Source organism: Drosophila hydei, unplaced genomic scaffold (genome assembly GCF_003285905.1).
Source record: "Drosophila hydei strain 15085-1641.00,03,60 unplaced genomic scaffold, DhydRS2 tig00008128-arrow-arrow-pilon, whole genome shotgun sequence".
NCBI lineage: Eukaryota > Metazoa > Arthropoda > Insecta > Diptera > Drosophilidae > Drosophila > Drosophila hydei.
In genome coordinates, this window is record NW_022045838.1 from 1,693,658 (window position 1) to 1,712,974 (window position 19,317).

The window sequence follows — 19,317 nt, forward strand, 5'->3', positions numbered from 1 at the left end:
CTTAGCTTGATATTAGAGTCAGGGGAGCTTTTGAGCTAACAGAGGCGAAGGCGAAGGCATTCACAAATGCATATCAAGCAGCTGTTTGAGAAGCGCATAGAAGAGCATCGTTGCTTATTTAAAGACCTTTTGAACTATATTTGCATTTTTAAACAAACAAAAAAAATGCTTGAAACAGCAATACTCTTTGTAACATATCTAGCTACAGAGCCACAAACTCGTCCCCGCACTCCGCACAGTTGTTTGAACTTTACGATTTTACGTTTCGAATCATTTGAAATTTACGGCCAGAGGCTATCGACTACAGCTGCTTAGAAATTGCAATTTGTTTTAGGTTTCAGCCAATTTGATGGCGTGATTTGGTTTTTGTTTTTATTTTTATGTTTTTGTTTTTTTTTTGTTATATTTTCTCTCCATATATACAATATATATTTGCAGTAATATGTTGCCTTCAAAACAATTAAAACAACAATAGTTAACGCAACGTTTCTAAAAACATTTCTCAAATAATTAAACTAAGAAAACGTAAATTACACAAAATAAGAAAAAACTTTAACTTTGTTAACCAAAAGTGGCCTGCAAAACGAAGCAACAACCCAGAAATGTGATTCAAAGTGCGCAATGTAACAAAAAACGTAAACAATTTTGTTTTGGATAAACAAAATAGTAAATAAAGCCAACAAAAATACAAATAATTATACAAATAAATACCAACAACAACAAATGGAACTCGCGCGAGCGGCCATTGTCAATGATTAAAACGGAGAGTTAGATTGATAGCTCGCAACGTCGCCGTCGCCGGATTCGCCGTCGTCTTAGTTAGCATTAGACGTAGACACACACACATACCAACACACATACACCCACACAACCCTCTTCAATGCAGCAGCTACAGTCGCATCAACAGTTTTTAGAACATTAGTCCAAAGCACACACAGTTCCAGAGCAGCCAGAGCTAGACAGCGAGCAGCATAAACATAGCGAGAGGAAAAGAGAAAGACCGCGGGAGAGTGAGCGAAAGCGATTTAGCCACCATGGACATCAAGATTGAGCAGCAACAGCAGCAGCAGCAGCAGCAGCAACAACAACAACAACAGCAGCAGCAGCAGCAACAAACGGAGCTGGGACCCGTTTCGCCTTCGGAGGTGCCAAATGATCCTGGGTAAGTGTCGACGTGAGCGTGGCATTAATTGTTTTAGTTGTGTATACCCTGTAAATCAAATTGAAAGGAAGGGTGTACGGATGTGCTTGGGCAACTCGCAAAACATTACGTTCTAAATAGTTGGAAGGCAGCTGAGTTTATATATCCTTATGAGTCTCTCAGTTTAATTGAGTTTTTTTAGTGTTTCGCTATATCCTGGAATGCAAATATTTATATCATTAGAGAGCATGTGGTTATAGGGTTTCAATCATATTATTTATCAATTTGCCTATAATAATTGTACTTTGGCGCATGCAATTTCGGGATAATCAATTTTGGGACATGTTTTTGGGCCATTATCTTGAAACACGATTTTGGGACATGATTTTGGGACAAAAGATTTTGGGACATTATTTTGGGACAAAAGATTTTGGGACATAAACAATCAATTTGGGACATGCGATTTTAGACATGCTTTTGGGACATTATTTTGGAAAAAAAATTTGCGATACGACTTTGGGACAGATTATATTGGAACAACGAATTACGGCTGAAAATCCAGTACTTTGAGACAGAAGATATTGGGATATAAACTTTTGGGATATATGATTTTGGTACTTAGAAGTTTTGAAAAGTTGCCTTTTGGGACAAATTAATGGGATACACGGTTTTGGGCTCTTATTTTGGGACATCATTTTGGGACATGATTTTGGGACAAAAGATTTTGGGACAAAATATTTTGGGACATGATTTTGGGACAAAAGATTTTGTGACATGATTTTGGGACAAAAGATTTTGGGACATGAGATTTTGAAATATACGTTTTTGGCACACCATATTTAGGACGTTCAATTTTCTCTTTTTTCTTATATATACATATGTAACTATATCAATTGTGTTGTAAAGATAAATAAGGATGGTTTTTATTTCTAGTTATGGGAAAAAATACTTTCAAATTTGAAGTTCCATACTCTGAGCTTACGACTCTACAAAGAAGAGTAGGCCAATTCCGAAATGCAATAACTCGAGTGGACACTTAGCTGTATGCAGGGTATCATGGGGTCAATCAATCGACTCCCATTCATTCTTGCTTGTTTTACTTTTAAGTTGTCATTATTGAAGCCAAGTGCGAAACGCCCACGCGACTGAAGTGCAGCCTCCCAGGCGACAAGCGGGGAGTGTGAAAGAACTGTTGACAGAAAGTTTTTCTGTGTCAACTGCCCAGCCGGATGAGATAGACTAAGCGCCAACTCCCCCACAGCGTTGCCCCAACTCGTTCTGGTCACGCTGCTGGCTAGCCCTGGGCTAGGGCCACGCTGAAACTAATTAGAAAACAATTTGCTAAGGACATCAAAATTCAATTAAAGCCATTGAGTTTAGTGCTTTAGTAGACTGCAGTTGCAGTTGCAGTTGAAGTTGCTAACTGTAAAGCATGACCCCCGCCACCAAAGCTCGCCCTCGACCTCGTTTTGGCAACAGTTTATTATCGTTTCGGGGGGCGCCTGTGAAATGGGTTAAGTTGTGATTGCGGTGTCATATGCAGCAGATTAATTGCAAGCTGCATTGCTGATAATTTGCATCAGTTGCGCATTTTGGGCGCAAAACTGTCAGAAAGTCAGACAACGGCAAATGAATGGCAAATGATTGGCACTAAACTGAGCTAAATGAGCTGCCCGAACGATATTGAGAGCGGAGGAAAGAGTCAGAGAGACACAGAGAGGGCAGACTCTAAGAGCTTGAAGGCTAACGGAGAGCCAAGTGTGAAATAAACAAAATATATTTAGGTGTCTGACAACGGTCAATGATGCCAGCTAATGTGTTTGAGTAGCGCAAAGAAGGGCGCATTAGGCGACAGCATTTGAATGAGGGAAGGCAAGAGCAGTGAAGAGGGAGAGAGAGAGTGAAGGGGCGAAGAGAAAGGAAGGAAAAGAGAAATAGGTAAAGTGAGAGCGAGAGAGATAGAGAATGAGAGATAATGAGGGGCAGATAGAGAGTGAGGAAGACAGTCAGAGACTGGGTGAGAGAGGGAGAGACAGAGAGATGAGTGTTATGAGAGAAGGAGATCCTTAGAGAAAAAGAGAGAGCAGGAGATAGAAGTAGAGATGGAGACAGAAATAGCGAGAAAGCAGAAGAAATAGACAGAAAGAGAGAGTAAGGGACGGACAATGACAGAGAGAGACAGAGAGAGAGAGAGAGAGAGAGTGAGAGAGAGAAAGAGAGTGCGCTAGAAAGAAAGAGCTGCTTATATAGACAGATCGCTTGACAGCTAAAAGTTGATGCAAACAAACAACTATATAGACAGAAAGAGAGGGAAAGAGAGAGAGAGCTGGAGTAAAAGGCTGGCAAAGCAAAGCTTATTAAAGTAATAAAAAATTAATTTAATTAAGACATGGAAGCAGAAGTCATTTGAAGCATTGGCTTGAGTTCAAACATTATGAATTATCTGGCAGCACTTCAGATTTCAGTTTCAGTTCCAGCGAATTGCGCACAGTAATCAGCATCTACATCTGCAACTGCCACTGCAACTGCAACTGCAACTGGGCCGCTTTCCATGTGGATGCCGCTGTTGCTTCTGCTGCTGCTGCTGCTGCTACTGATGCAGTTCGCCTTTTGCCTTTTGCCATATGGCCAAAGCGCTGTCGCCGTCGTCGCAACCCATTGAACACGCAAAGCCTATAAATTATGCAGTTTCCTACTTATATAGCATGCACCTATATCTCTCGATATGTATATATATATATATGAATATGAATATATAGTTATATATATATATGTATTTGTGGAACTTGTGTGTATATATATCTATTATCGAAGCGCTGCAAATTGTATAACTCGAGCGCATTTCAGCACTCCTCAAAAGGCTGCCACTGAGCTGGCCCCTAGCTCATCTTGTCTAACTGCATTAGTTGCCAAACTCACACACACACGCACACACACACACTCGCACACACTCGAAAATAGGCTCTTTTCGGGGCACAAAGCGAAGAGTCGGCACTAGCTACCGGATAAAAGAAATGGATCACCTGCTGCTGGCAGCTCCACGCTTGACGTTGACGTCGACGTCGACGTCGACAGCAACAGCAACAGCGACAGCGACGGTGGCAGGTGCAACAGGCAACGTCTGCGATGGCGGCGCGAATGGCAAATGCAGCACCTAGCGCATGTTGAATGCATAAATCTTGAATTAATGTAAAATACCTTTTGATGACGCTGCTTGATGCACACATACACGCACGCACACACACACACACACGGTCGTCGTCTGAGATACAGATACAAATGTATCTTTTAGCGCAAAGCGTTGTGCAACATTGCGAATACAATTCCATTCACAGTTTCTTTCGCTTGCCGCGGGCCGGCGATCGCAGCTCGTTACGGCTCAGTAAATTTGTACGTCCTATTCACTGTAGGCCCCCACTTTAACTGCACATCCACCCTGCCCCTGCCCCTGTCCCTGCCCCTGCTCGCAGTGTTTACCTAGTCGGCTAGTTTATAAATCTTTTGAAGGGCCCTAACGAAAAGATTTGCTGGCAACGCGCAAAAACGGCAAAGTAAATAAACACAAAATGCAAAATGAATAAAAAAGAAAAACAACAAATATATTTATATATATAAATATATATATATATATATATATATATATATATATATATATATATATATATATATATATATATATATATATATATATATATACATATGGAAATAAAAATAAAAATAAATAAAAACAGAGAAGCACCAAAAGTAAAACAACATAGAAAGAAATAACTAAATAAATGCCCTGCTATTAATACAATTCACTTTGCCAAGGTATTTTTAGTGCAACAACAGAAGCAAGTGAGACTCGCGGCGACAAGTAAATGACAGACTATACGAGTACCCTGTAAACTATATTTTGTACAATTTTTATAGTATGTATATAGATATATATATTTAACTTAATTTTATTAATTTATATATTTAAAAAAATAATTGAAATAAATGCAAAAATTAATATTCTTAAAAATTATAAATATATTTAGATATAAATATGTTATTCTTTTTAAAAATTATTTATACAAAAATTGGTAATTATTAATTTAAGTAGTTACATTTAACTGAAGTAAAGCCTAACAATTTATTGCAGCTTTATTTTTAAATTTTTATTTTATATATTATTTTTATTTATTATATTTTCAAACATTCCTAATTAAATTTACAATTATTGTTACACTTAATTTAAAGTCAAATTTATCGCGATTCGGGGCACTCGCTTTATGGCTTACAGGGTATATAAAATGAGCTACGACTGGCATGCGACTTCGACAATTATCTATTACAACTGACACGCGGGTCCAAAAAAAAAAACAAAATAAAAATATAAAAAAGTGTTAGGGAGTAACCGACTATGAAGTGCTTGTTCTAGCTGTGCAAAACTCTGAATTGTAATTAATCATACAATTCAAATACCACATTCAACATTGAAACTATGGAGCATATAGGTTCTACGTCTCTTGAGTGTCAATTTATTGAGCAGCTTTTTTACTTTGGATCTCTAAAATGAATCTCTAAAATTGTTGAGTTAAAGGTAGTTTCTTTTATATTTCAAAGTCTCCTTATATGTTCTCAGTGTTTCAGGCTATAGTAATATCTAACTTGCCATGCCCCAAAGGGCGTACTCTACCATGACCATATATTTTATATTTCAAATCTCTAGCTTTAAGAGCTAACGCACAATGGATCTGTCTGTTTGCTCTTGAAGCTACCGGGCCACACAATAAGAATTTTGCACAATAGCCCATATACTCCTTTGCGCAGTTCGAGCGAGTATTCGAAATATAAATAAAGAAAACAAAAGGCAACAACTCGCAGTGTCGCAAAGTTTGCGGTTTCTTCTCGTCGACGTCGTCGTTGTTGTCGTCGGCTCTGGCTAAGTCCACGGCCCCCACCGCCTGCTGCACGGCCCGTCGCATCATTTAACGCGTGTGCCGGGCCCAAAAAACAAAAAAAAAAAAAAAAAAACAGAAACGAAACAACTGCAACAAATGCAACTGCAACAAACAGCAACGAGCAACTGCAATTGGAAATGCAATTGCACTCGCTGCTCTTTTCGTAATTGTCGTTTTGTTCTTGTCTATGCTCGCTTGTAATTGTGGCTTTGTTACGTTTCGTAAATTGATTCATTGTACACGGTCGTCGTCGCCCTTTTAGAGCCGCCCCCTTGCAATCCCTCGCCTCTGCCATATGTTCTCCCTGCTCCCCGCGTTACCGTCCGGCGGATCGGACGGCCATGCCGTAATTGCTTTCAAATGATTTTGTGTCGCTGTGTGCGCAATTCCATATTGTTGTCGTCATTTTTGGTTTATAACTGCCGTCTGACTGCCAATAAGCTGCGCGCTCTCTCGCTCTCTCCCTCTCGCTCTCTCTCTATGCATAATGAGACCTGTGGCAATTTGTGCCCAGAGGGCAGAGCCATTAGCGCAAAGTGTTACAGCGGCTCCATTCCAAAAAATCAGCGCTGCGTGTCCTGCTTTAAGTGCAGCGCGTACCATTTAACAGCACTGCGACAATCGATGTTGTTTTGAATATCGATAACAGTTATTATCGAGGCGTTGTCTAGGGACAATTGCTCGCATTTGATTACAATTGAAAATTGAAATTGATTATCGAATTAGTTCTCTCGCGTTTAGCTCTAATTGCTGGTCTATCGATGTTGTTTGCATATCGATAACATTTGAGGGAATTAATCAGTTCTAGCTGTGACTATATATATGAAATGGCTTTCAAATTAAACATATATATTAAACATATATTGACTGTAAACAAATCGCTTAACAATACTGGCCAAGGATTATTATCCTTTTTATCGATAACATTTTTGAACAGAAATCTAAAGCTAGTTTAGTCTATTTAAATATATCATATTTATTTATATTTAAAAGCACAATATTTTTATTGTTTCACAGCGCGTTAAACAACACTGCACTCCGTTGCCTTGCCTATCGATAACAGCCGAGCAACAGTTGTCAACAACCGGCGCCACAGCTCCACTTAACATTATTTGCATATTTTGCTATGCATGTAATTTTTTTCACACGAATCAGTGTTTAGAATAAATTTACATAAATTGTTTATGCACAAATATTGACATATTTCTATGTACGAAATGCCTGTGGGCTTTGCTTTTTTAGCTGTCGAACAATTTCATATTTCGTGCCACATTTCAGTTTGCTTTTAGCATGATGTTTTTTCTGTTTCTGTTCGTATTTTGCGAATTGCCTTGTTAGTCATGTGCATAAATTAGCTGTGACTTAAATATGTTTGCTCGTTGTTTACAAATGTTTTATGGCCAATTAAGAACTAACAGAGGTAGCCACAGTGCTGTAAAGTGCCAGAAGTGACGTTCGATTTGAGCTGCTGTTAAAACTGAACTCTATTAACCACACAATCGTTATGTGAACGAGCTGCTCTGCCGGAGAGGCTGGATGAATGCGAGGAGAATGAAATGGCGAGAAAGTGTGTGGCTATGTTAGTCAGAGTAACGGAAAGGAAGGGAGTGAGAGAAAGAGAGAAGAAACTTGAAGTAGAGTTATAGATCCGTAGCAGAAAGAGATTGAGAGAGAGCATTAGCTTTCTGCTGTTAAGACTTAGTTCTGTTAAGTTTATGCTTTTCGAAAGCAGCGCTGCTTTAAAACCTCTGCCAAACAGAGGCACAGAGGAAAAGAGAGGTAGATGCTGAAGTACTTAGATTCAGTCAGACACTTCGGATCTGACCGGATGCTAAAGCTGAAATTTGATGTCTGTTAAGCTGCTGTTGGGCTAAGCACTGTAAACTTGCAGCTAATAAGTTACAAAGCTTGGTTTTGATTGTTTCTGGAAAAAGGTCAATTAAAAAGTTTATCAAAATTGACAGAGAAAGTATGAGAGGGTATCAGAGAGCAGCCTTGATTGTTATGGACACTTTGATACTCCTTCTTTAGATAGAAGAAAATAGAGAGCTAGAGATGGCAAACTGAGCTATATGAAACATAAGTCTCTTAGGTAATAGAGTTACTTTCTTCTTTTCATTCGCTTGATTTGCAAATTCAATTTAAAATTTCTGAAACAGGTAACAGCCTACATTTGTTCAACTATTAAGCTGCTGTTAAAACCGAGAAAAGTTAACATAGGGCTGTTACATAACAGAGCTACGTTTTGCTTGTCCCGAGCTGCTGTTAAATCCAAGCTAAGTTAACATAAAGCTGTTACGGCACTGAGCTACGTTCTACTTGTTCCATGCTGCTGTTAAAACCGAGTTAACATACAGCTGTTACGTAACAGAGCCACGTTCTGCTTGTCCTTTTGGGCAATAGCAACCGCAAGCAAAAACTTCATTGTATCCAATTGACATTATCAAAATTCAATTTACAATCTCCGTAAGTGAGAGCGAGATACAAAGGAGGAGCGAGAGAAAGGGAGATGGAGAGAAACTTAGACTCGCACTGACACGGCATTTGCGAAACTTTTCATTTGCTTTAGCTGCACTTTTGGGTAAACAGTTCGATTAAAATGGAGCAGCTTGACAGGCTGTTTCGGAGTGAGCCCAAAGGGGGTGGGGCAATGCTTGAATTGCTCACTATAATGCTTGGCCTAAATGTATATAGAATTACGTATACGTATTTATTTCCACTATCCTCCTTTCGCAAATCAATGCAATGGCAAAGGAAAAACTTTTGCCATTGCCTTTGCTGCTAAATGCAGTCATAACTTTTGGCAGCAGCCGAGCCAAAATAACAAGTTAGCAAGTGCAGCTCGACATTAGAAAATGTTGATGGGCTGGGGTGGAGTGGCGCTGTAGTGGGTGCTGCCTGTAACGCTTTATTGGTCGCCCGTTTGGCCGCCTACAAGACGGCTTACGCAATAGAAAGAAAAAAAGTTTTTCTATCTTGCGGCTAAGAAAAATGTATCGCCGACATTTTCACAATGCAGCCTTTCAAGCGCAAAGTGCATGGCCACAAGCCACCCACCTTATTCATTATACATAAATTGCATGCGAAGCAGAGAGAGAGAGCAGAGAGAGAGAGAGAGTGTGTGAGAGCGAGAGCGAAGTCGCTGAATTGCTTTAAATGAGTCGAAAAAGTTGCATTGAAGCCAAGCGTATCCCAATTTTTAGGCCGCTTCCAGACGCCGTCGCCGGTAGTCCGTGTATTTAGCTTTCCGCACGATTAAATCGATGCAACTGTAAAAAGTTCTTTTTCTATTACGCACACACACATGGAGAGGGAGAGGGAGAGAGGGAGAGGCGCATGTGGGCGCTGCATATGAAACATTGCCTGGTCTCAACATTTAGACGCTGCTCGAGCTTTGTCTGGCACCTTTTCAGCGCACCACACACACAAATAGTTGCGTGTCTGCCACGCCCACCAAGCAACCTTTCCCACCCACAGCCATACCCATTGCATACGCATTGAATGTGTCGCTCTGCCCAGACAATTGTAGTGTTTTTTTTTTTTTTTTTTTTTTTTTTTTTTTTTTTTTCGTTTTTATTTCTTTATTTTGTTGCAGCTTATTGTCTTAGACTCTATAGCGCATTTAGCTCTAAACCTTAACTAATGGGAGGGCAGATATGCCAATTATTCTGCACTTGTAGCTACTATCTTAATTAGTTCTAATATTGTCTAGAGGATGCAATCTCTTCAGTCTTCGCCTATTGTTGTTTATAGCCAGGTTGCTTGCGAGATGGTTAGGATGCGCTGCAAGTCTGTCCGCGTATCTTGAACTGTGTCGCCCAATGAGTTCAGCAACTGTGGGAATTGCTAAATCCCTATGTAAGACTGAGTTTCTTACAAACCAGCTGGCTCCAGTCCATCTGCGTAGTGCTTTATTCTGCAGGGTCTGAATTTTGTTCCTTGTAGTCTTCGCCGAGGAGCCCCATAGAGAGATACCATATACGAAGGTTGGGACAACTATTGCCTTGTAGATGGCGGCCTTGCTGCTGTAAGACAACTTGCTTGAAGCTCTCAGCATCCAGTCGAGGGTTTTTAGCTTGCTTTTGCATTTTGAGGTTACTTGACTTATGTGCGCTTTAAAAGTCAGCCTTCTGTCAAGAGTGATACCAAGGTACTTTACTTTTGAGGCTTTGGGAATAGTGGGCCCCAATGCAACGCTTGGGCAATCTCCTCTTCTAGTGGCGAAGGTAGTATGTACAGACTTTTGTGCATTAATGGTGATACACCACCGTTTTGCCCAGCGTCCGAAAGAGTCCAGATATTTTTGTAGTGAGTCTGAAGCTTCTTGCGCAGATACGTGACGTGATAAGATGGCGGTGTCATCTGCATAGGTCGCTATGAGTACTGCATCTGTACTTCCTATATTTGGCTCGGGAGTTGGCATATCTCCTGTGAATAAAGTATAAAGTGTTGGGCCTAGAACACTACCCTGTGGTACTCCAGCCATAATTGGTCTAGTCAAGGATACTGTTTGCCCCCTTGACACTTGGAAGGTTCTTCCAATAAGGTATGAGGATAGCAACGCGAAAAATGGGGCTGGAAGGGTGGTCCTCACTTTCTGCAGCAGTCCCAGGTGCCAAACTCGATCAAACGCCTGTTTGATGTCTAAAAAGACGGCAGAGCAGTACATCTTTTCTTCAAAGGCTCCAAGGATATGGTGCACAACTCTGTGAACCTGTTCCGGTGTTCCATGCTGTCTCCTGAAGCCAAACTGATGGTTTGGAATGGCCTCCTGGCGTCCCAGATGTGTCAGTACTCGTTCCAGAAATATTCTTTCGAATATTTTGGAGAGTACTGGCAACAGGCTAATTGGTCTGTACGACTCAATTTCTCCCACGGGTTTGCCAGGCTTAGGAATCATCACAATCACGGCGCGCTTCCAGCAGGCTGGAAAGTGCCGGATGCGGAGCATGGCGTTGTACACCATAGTTATGTAGTCTATGGTGGAGTCAGGCAGTGCTCTAAGGACTCTGCCGTTTATTAGATCATATCCAGGGGATTTTTTTGCCTTCACTCTTCTGATGTGTTCAAGAACCTCTTCTTTTGTACATCCAGTTATCTGGTCTTCAGCTGGGAGGGGCGAGAGAACGATGTCTTCTGTTGCTTCGATTTCTGAGGCCTCTGCGGTAATCACCGGCGTGAATTGGTCTTGAAGGTGGTTTGCAAAAGCCTCAGCTTGAGCTTCGTCTCCAATGTGCCAGGAACCAGAAATGCTCCGAATGGGATGACGTCGTATTGGCTGCCGTTTGAGCTTTCTTGTAAATTTCCATAATTGAAACTCTGCGTCAGTGGGCGATTCAGCTCGTACCAGCGCATCGCTGATACACCTCTTTTGAAGCAGGGCGAGAGCAGCTTTAAGATGCCTCGTGGCTTCGTTGTACATGGATTTGGCATCAGGCGTGCGTAATCTTAACCAGCGTCTCCTGGCCCATCTTTTGTGTATTAGTAGGTGTTGGGCCTCCAAGGTGAGGGGGATGTTGTACGGAGACTGTTGTCTTGTTTGGCAAGATGGTGGGGCGGCTTGGTGCGCAGCTTTGACTATTTCTTCCTGCAGTTTGTTTGCTGCGTAGTCCACGTCTTCAGGAGTGTTAAGTTCCATTTCTATGTGCAAAGAGTAATGGAGCTCGCGCCTAAAGACTCCTAAATCTGATCCTGCTGGCAGTAGTTGTTTCCTAATGGGCAAGGGCTGTGGCTGCGCGTGGATTGTGACTATTAGTGGCAGGTGGTCAGAGGATAGGTCCAAGGATTCTTCAATGGTCAATTGCCGGTCACAGATGCCTTTGTAGACAGCGAAGTCGATTGCCGAGGGCCTGTGTCCATTAATTGGGTAACGGGTGGGGGCTCCAGTCGCCAATATGCTGAATTGTAAGTTTTGAATCGCCTCAAATATGACTTCTCCGCGACGATTCGCACTATTGCTTCCCCAAAATGGGTGCCATCCATTCCAGTCGCCGCCGATGAGGGTCTTATTCAACCTTTGGCCTAGAACCTGTTCCATGTGATGATCACACAGACCAGTGTTTGGCGGAAGATAAATTGACGCAACTTCGATCGCTCCAATAGACGTAGGCAGGGTGATGGCTGAGACCTGCATTGTTGCGTTGCAAATTGGCAGTAAAGGTGTATGCGGTATTGTTGCTCGTATGAGGATTGAGGATCCACCAAAGCAGTTTGCTCCTTCACCATGAGCCTGATAGTGTTCGTATCCGAAAATTTGTGTAGTGGGGCACTCATGAGTTTCTGTTATTAACATTATATCTATGTTTTCTTGTGAGAGAAACGCAGCCAGTTCCTGAGTCTTGTTTCTCAGGCCATTGGCGTTCCAGATACCCACACGTAAAGCCATTATTTGTAGGCAAGCTTGGTTATGATGGCCATTAAACTGTTTAGCATGGTTGCTTGTTGGGATTGTACTTCTCGCATCGCTTTGAGCTCGGCATTAATTGCGTCAAACTGACGTTGTTGTTGCTGAAGCATTTCAGTGAACAAAGTGTCACTTGTGGTATTCTTATTTGACGGTCCACCTCTAGCGGCCTGTGCGTAAGAAACACCACTAATAGGCGTTGCAAAGCTCGTGGCTTGGGTAATGCTCCGGGGCCTTGTAATTTCGGAAGCAGTACTCGGACCCGTAGACGGTGTTTGTGTGGGACTCCTTTTTTGTGCTGGGGATTGCAATTTGCGCAACCGCTTGTATACTTGGCAGCCCTTATAGTTGGCTGGGTGCTGTAACTCACAGTGCACACAAGTTGGTGCCTGGTCCTTTTCGCGGGTGCAGTCTTTGGATGCGTGTTTCCCGGCGCAACGCACACATCTGGGAGCTTTGTGGCAGTAGCGTTGTGTGTGTCCAAATTCTTGACAGCGATGGCATTGTGTCAGGTCGTTGTATCTTCTTGGCAGTTCCACTGTGCAGCGTTGCCTGCAGACAACTCGAATGTCCAAAATTTCTTTGTTGTTGGGGGCCTGAGCCACGTCAACAAAAAATATATTTAGCGGTGTTTTGTCCATACGGCTCAGTGGGTTGTGCACATTTGTAATTGTGTGGCCTTTGGTTTCCAATTCCTTTTTAATTAGTGTTGTATCAGTGCTGGAGTGAAGCCCTTTGAACACGACTCTATATGGTTTGTCCTCCTTAAGCTGGTAGCAGTGGAACTCCAATTCCAGCTTAGTAAAGTGGTCTATAACTCTGCGATAGTCCTCACTGCATTGGGTTAATACACCTATGTTATTCTTCTTTGGCTTAATTACGTATGATTTAGCATCAATTACTTTATCTATTATCTGTTGAAGTAGGGCCACAGACTTGATGTTTGGACACCATATGGGGGGCGGACGAGGTTTCGGTGTAGTTTGCTGGTCGGTCAATACTGGGGCTTCTGGAGCTACAGGTGATTCGCTGTAGTCTTCATCTTCTTCTACGAGCAGTGAAAATCGATTTTCTGATATTAATGCTGCATTGCTGGTGCTTGGTTCGTCGAAGATGAGCCTTTTCTTGATGGTTTTTGGTGAATTTGGCTGTTTACGTTTCGTGTTTTTGTTGTTAGTGATGCCTTGCACGGAGGCGATATCTATTTTTGAGTTTATTGGCATGATGGAGGCTTGCCTATTTGCCATCACAACGTTAAGCTGGGCTTGCATTTCTGCATTTACCTTTACAGCTGTAGCGAGGTTATTGACATTAGATGTCATCGCGGATTGTGCTTTTGAGTGCAGGCGCACTCGCGCCAAGCGACGAAATTTCGTAAATTGCAATTAAAGCAATTGAGTTACGCGGAAGCAAGCGATAAGAAAACGCTGCGTGTGCGGTTTTTGTTGCTGTTGCGTTGAAGAATGCACCGCAAAGTTCTATTTTTAGAACTCTGCAGCAGTAGAGCTTAAGCGAAGGCTGTTCGAATTCACGTCTTTACAGGTCGAACGACTGATCGCGATAATGAATTGTAGTGTGGCAAGCATATTTATGCTTTAGCATAGCTACGACCGGCTCTTGGTTTAGTTTTAGTTCTCTCCATGCAACACACACACGAGGAGAGTAAAGGATGGTAACCACGCTGCAATTGCAGCAACTCTTCATCATCATCATCATCGTCTCTCTGCAGCTCTACAGCTCTCCAATCTCATATCCATTTCTATTCTCATTCCTGTGGTTGTTGTGCATTTTGATGATGTTGTTGATAGTCATCGGACGTTTTGACTTAACTGGGAGTCAAATTGTCCACAGGTTTTCTCTGTGTGTGTTTTGAACATACGAAAGAATAGAAAGAAAACAAACTCTAAATATGTCATAGCATACAAATTTGAATACTCTTTTGAAACTATAAACTGAGTGGAAAGTAAAAAATATCTGAAAAATATTTAAAAACATTTTTAAAATATTTAAAAACATTTTTAAAATATTTAAAAATATTTTAAAAATATTTCAAAAATTTTAAAAATTACTCAAATAATTATTTACTTTTTAAAAGCTTAGGCTTTAAGTAGTTTCTGCTATTTCAATATTTTATTAACATTTTAAATGATTTAACAGCACTGACTTTCAACTTTTGTGTCTACTCAACACTCATTTGTATATTTTGCGTTGTTTAATTAATTTTTGATAACATAGACATAGCTTTTCTATCAAAGCTTCGTTGCATTCACATTTAACATGCATGTCAAACTGCCTGGCAAGCTTCAGCTACCTCTTTGCAGTGTATTTCAAATGGTTAGCTAGAGATTGTGCATTGGTTTTGTGGTCTGGCGTTTATGTGCATGAAAAATCCTTTCATAATTTGTTTAAAGACCAACCATTAGACAGAAATATAGGGAGAATACGAAGGAGAGAGAGAGAGAGAGCAGGTGAAAGAGTGTGAACAAAATAGATTTGTGTAGTGTTGAAAACGCATACGTAAAGTGAATCGATATGTGTTAATAGACATTGGCACATTGTGTGTGCCTTTGTTACTAAGTGTCGGAAGTAAATGGATTTTCTTTGATTTTAATTATATTAAATGGAACATTTTTGAACGTTTAGCAACGTTTTTGTTATTGCGTATAATGGGAGACTTGTGTGCATAGAAATAAATAGTAGACAAAATAAAAAAATTAATGATAGTTATGAATATATGATGTAAGAGAGTAAGGGTTGAGACTCAAGTCTAGTTGGAATTGGAGACCCCAGTGTAAGTCTCTCCAAATTAGTGTTCAAGAGTTAAGTCTAGTTATAGTTGGAAACTCCAGTGTAGGACTCTCCAAATTGGACACTTAAGTCTAGCTGCATACTCCTGTATAAGACTCTGCAAGTTAGAGTTGGCGACTCAAGTCTAGTTGGAATTAGAGACTCTAGTGTAAGACTCTCAAAATTAGATTTTGAGAGTTTAATCTAGTTGGAGTTGGAGTCTCCAGTATAAGACTCTGCAAGTTAGAGTTGGAGACTCAAGCCATTTGGACTTGGAGACTCAAGTCTAGTTGGAGTTGGAAGCTCAAGCCTAGTATGATTTGGAGACTCGATTGTAAGACTCTCCCAATTACAGTTGGAGAATCAAATTTAGCTGGAGTTGGAAACTTCAGTGTAGGACTCTGCATGTTAGAGTTGGAGTGTAGTTGGAACTGGAACTCCTGTGTAAGACTCTCCAAATTAGAGTTGGAGTCTAGTTCGAGTTGAGACTCAAGTCTAGTTGGAGTTGGAGGCTCAAGCCTAGTTTGATTTGGAGACTCGATTGTAAGACCCTCCCAGTTTTAGTTGGAGATTTAAATTTAGCTTGAGTTGGATACTTCAGTGCAAGAGTCCCCAACACCAACTTAAACTCTACAATGATGATCGTTATATAAACCATTCTGCAATCTTCTCTCTTCCCACTTGCCACGCTCAATTGCACTTGCAACCCGTGTCACACACACACACAGAGACAGAGTTTGGTTCATCTCTTGTCCGACTGCCGAATGACCAGCCGCAAGTCTGTCGCACGCTCGCATGCTCCGGCACTTGCATAACGTTGGCCCATTTAGCCGCTTTGGGCTTTGTCAGCGTGCGCTGTGTGCACCACTTCGCAGACCACTTGCAGCACCTCTCCGCGAGCGGGCCCCGCCACTTCAGCCGTGGCCCTTTGTTGGTGGCACCGCTCACATAATTTGTCATGTGAAAAATTACTAAAGTTACAAGATCTGCACTTTTATTTCCATGTGAGGCAGCGTTAAGTCCAACTGCAACGACGATGTCTGCTACGCTCCGCATGCGTGTGTCCCCAACGGGAGGGGGCGTGGTGGGGAGTTGGGCTGTTTTGCTATTTTCTTGCCTCTCGCTTATGTGTATTATTTATATATATTTTTTTCTCTACTTTTTTTTTCGTTACTATTTTGCACATTTTTCTATTCAACAATGAAGCCACAATAGAAAAACGTCAACTAGTGCAGGGAAACGCAGCTTGAGTGGGGCGTGGCATGGGAGAGGTATGTGTGTGTGTGTGTGGAAGCGAGAGGGCAACAATTTTCTATGCGCATAGAAAGTCTGAACGGATTTTGAATGGCAAACAAGCGGCAAACGGCGGTCGAGGTTGAACGAGGCGAGGGCATGCCAAGGGTATGGATAGGGATGGGGGTCTGCTTTATAAAGAGCAAAGCGCAGAACTCAAACCTAGAGCTCAACGCCAAAGCCCGGCCAGAGCCCAAGCCAGAGCCAAAGCTAGAGCCCAGAGAGCCAGTGAATGGGTGACGACTTGCGCATGAATGGCACAAGTGTGTCTGTGTGCGTGTGTGTGTCGGGGGGCAGTGTGTGTGTGCGCCTGTATTTGTCTGGCTGCTGGGTTTGGGGATCCGGCTTCGTTTGCAGGCCTATAGAAAAGTGACGTGCGCTTTACAATTATTTCGTAATGCAAGCAAATGTGACCGAGCCAAAGCCAGCCAGCAGAGGCTAAGGGAGAGGGAGAGGCAGGGAGAGGGAGAGGCAGGGAGAGGGAGAGGGCGAGGCGCCGCAGCCAAGCTACCCCACCATCTCCAGCTGGCGCCCAGGCCGCCCACTATACCCTGTCCCGCTGAGTATCTGACGCTGCGACGTCAGCGGTGACAAATGTCAGTCGGTGGTTGCACTACTAATCGGACATGTTGCGTTGACTTGTTTATGACTTGCAGCTTAGCACGCACATAAACACATTCACACACACTCTCGCACACTCGCACACACACACTCGAGACGTGTTTTTTGTAATGTTTGCGGACTTGTGGGAAATCTGTAAATAGCTGCAAAAGCCATCGACGTCGCCCAAGAGACAAAGCACTCGTCATCAAAGCTGTTGTCGTGCTTGATGCTGAGGCTGATGCTGTCGCTGTTGCTGCTCTTGCGCTGGTTCTTGTTGTTGTTGTTACTGCTGCCCGGCAGCACCCGCGGGAATAAAACCAGACAGTCAGCCAGATAGGCAACAACAATCAACACATTGACTGCCATTTTCGTAGCGCTGCACGCGGCGTATGCGTAATCTTTGAATAGCAAAAGTCCTTCATCTCAAACTTGCTGGCGTTTTTGTTTAAAACTAAAACAATTTTGGTCAATGCCAACATTTTCTATGTGGCTTGAACTTTTGCTTTTATGCTGCATTTAAGATTTTTTATTTTTTTTTCTCAATTTATTTTTGATAAGTAAAATATTTGACTTGACTTGATTTCCTTTTGACAAAATTTGGTATGTGTAAATTTTATTTTTTAACAATTGCTTATATTAAAATATATTGTAAGTGTAAATAAAATAGAGGCTGAGTTTTTTTTTTTTTTGAAATTTATTATCAGATATTATAAAAATAATTTTGCTTGTTAAACTGTGCAAGCTTTAAGCCAAAAGATTTTCTGATGTTTTTTTTTATATTAACTAATTTAGCTGCTGTATTGAAATGTTATTCATTTTTTTAGAAATATTTATCTAGTGTTTAAATTATATAAATAAATATTAATTATATTTAATTTTCTATAATTATATATAATATAATTATAAATATATAAATATAATTTCTATAATGAATTAACTGCTAGCTTGTTAGGACAACTTGGATGCTTTTTTCTACATTCATTAGTAAGTTTTTTGAAGAAAGACAAAACATATTTAAGAGACTTAAGCTTTTAGGTAAATTATCTAAAACATTCTGAAGTGAGCCAACTTCAGAACTTTTGTTTTTTTTTTTTTTATAAAAATGCTTTAAAATTGAATTTATGTTTCTAATAGATTTACTGTTTCAAAATTAATTTTGAAATTCTACTGAGACATGGAGTTTTATATTACATACTATATATTATATACTGTCATAAAAGTATATTACATTTAAAAATATATTAAGTACGCATTTTTTGTTCAAAATGTCGAATCTTTAATCATTTAGTATTAATAATTGTGTCTTCGCTATGCTCTCTTAATTTAGTAAAAACTGATTTGCTGCAAGCTTAAGCCAAAATTCATTTGAATAATCAGTAAATTTAGTTCATTTTAAAAATTTTTTTGCTGTTAAAAATAAAAGTAATTCATACTCTATAAGTAATTCTATAACTATATCTATCCAAAGTTCTTTCATAACTTTCTAACTTTGGATTAATTAAGAGTTCGAAATTCGCTTCAGGTTTAATTTTTCAATGTTTCAATGTTGACATTTATTTCAAATTTTCGATTTTAATATTTATTATTTATTTATATTTAAAATATCCCAGCTCGAATTCGAAATTAGCATTTTAATTTTTAAAAATTTAGAATATTTTATATATTATTATTTTTTAAATTATATGTGGAACCGCTTGATAGTTTTATGAGTGAAAATAAAAAAGTAGAGTATCTGCTAGTCTACAACTTGAGCAGCTGTGGCACTTATTTTGTATTGGCTTTCGGTTTCTCTTTGTTGTTGTAGTTGCTGCTGCTGTTTGCAATGGCAGGCGGCAATTACGCGTCACGCAGCTGGACGTCGCGGCAAGCAACGCGATTTCCGAATGGCGAGCTGTGAGTGTACCGAGCACGCAGCTCGCGGCTCGCAGCTCGCAGCTCGCAGCTCGCAGCTCGTTTCGTTCGGTTCGAGCTGCAGAACACACACAAATTGCCAGTGTAGGACAAGGTCGCATTTATTTGGTGCAGCCGCAATTGGGCAGCGCAAGCGAGGGAGGAGGAGGAGGTGGAGGCGGAGGCGACGCCGGGCAGTTGATGGGGGAGGCAATGGCTAAGAGTTTGCGATTTGTATGGATAAGTTGCGAGGGTTGGGCTGGTGCATGCTG

General features: G+C 41.0%; 1 protein-coding gene across 6 annotated transcripts in view; it reads left to right on the forward strand.

Annotated features, from left to right (window-relative positions):
• Positions 1-19,317, forward strand: part of LOC111602934 (RNA-binding protein Musashi homolog Rbp6) — a 201,522-nt gene that overhangs the window by 1,231 nt on the left and 180,974 nt on the right. For all 6 annotated transcript variants that reach the window (XM_023320284.2, XM_023320287.2, XM_023320286.2 and 3 more), the window contains exon 2: positions 439-1,162. In XM_023320284.2, coding sequence (XP_023176052.2) covers positions 1,035-1,162 — 128 coding nt within the window. In that variant the 5' untranslated portion in view covers positions 439-1,034. The remainder of the gene's footprint in view (positions 1-438; positions 1,163-19,317) is intronic.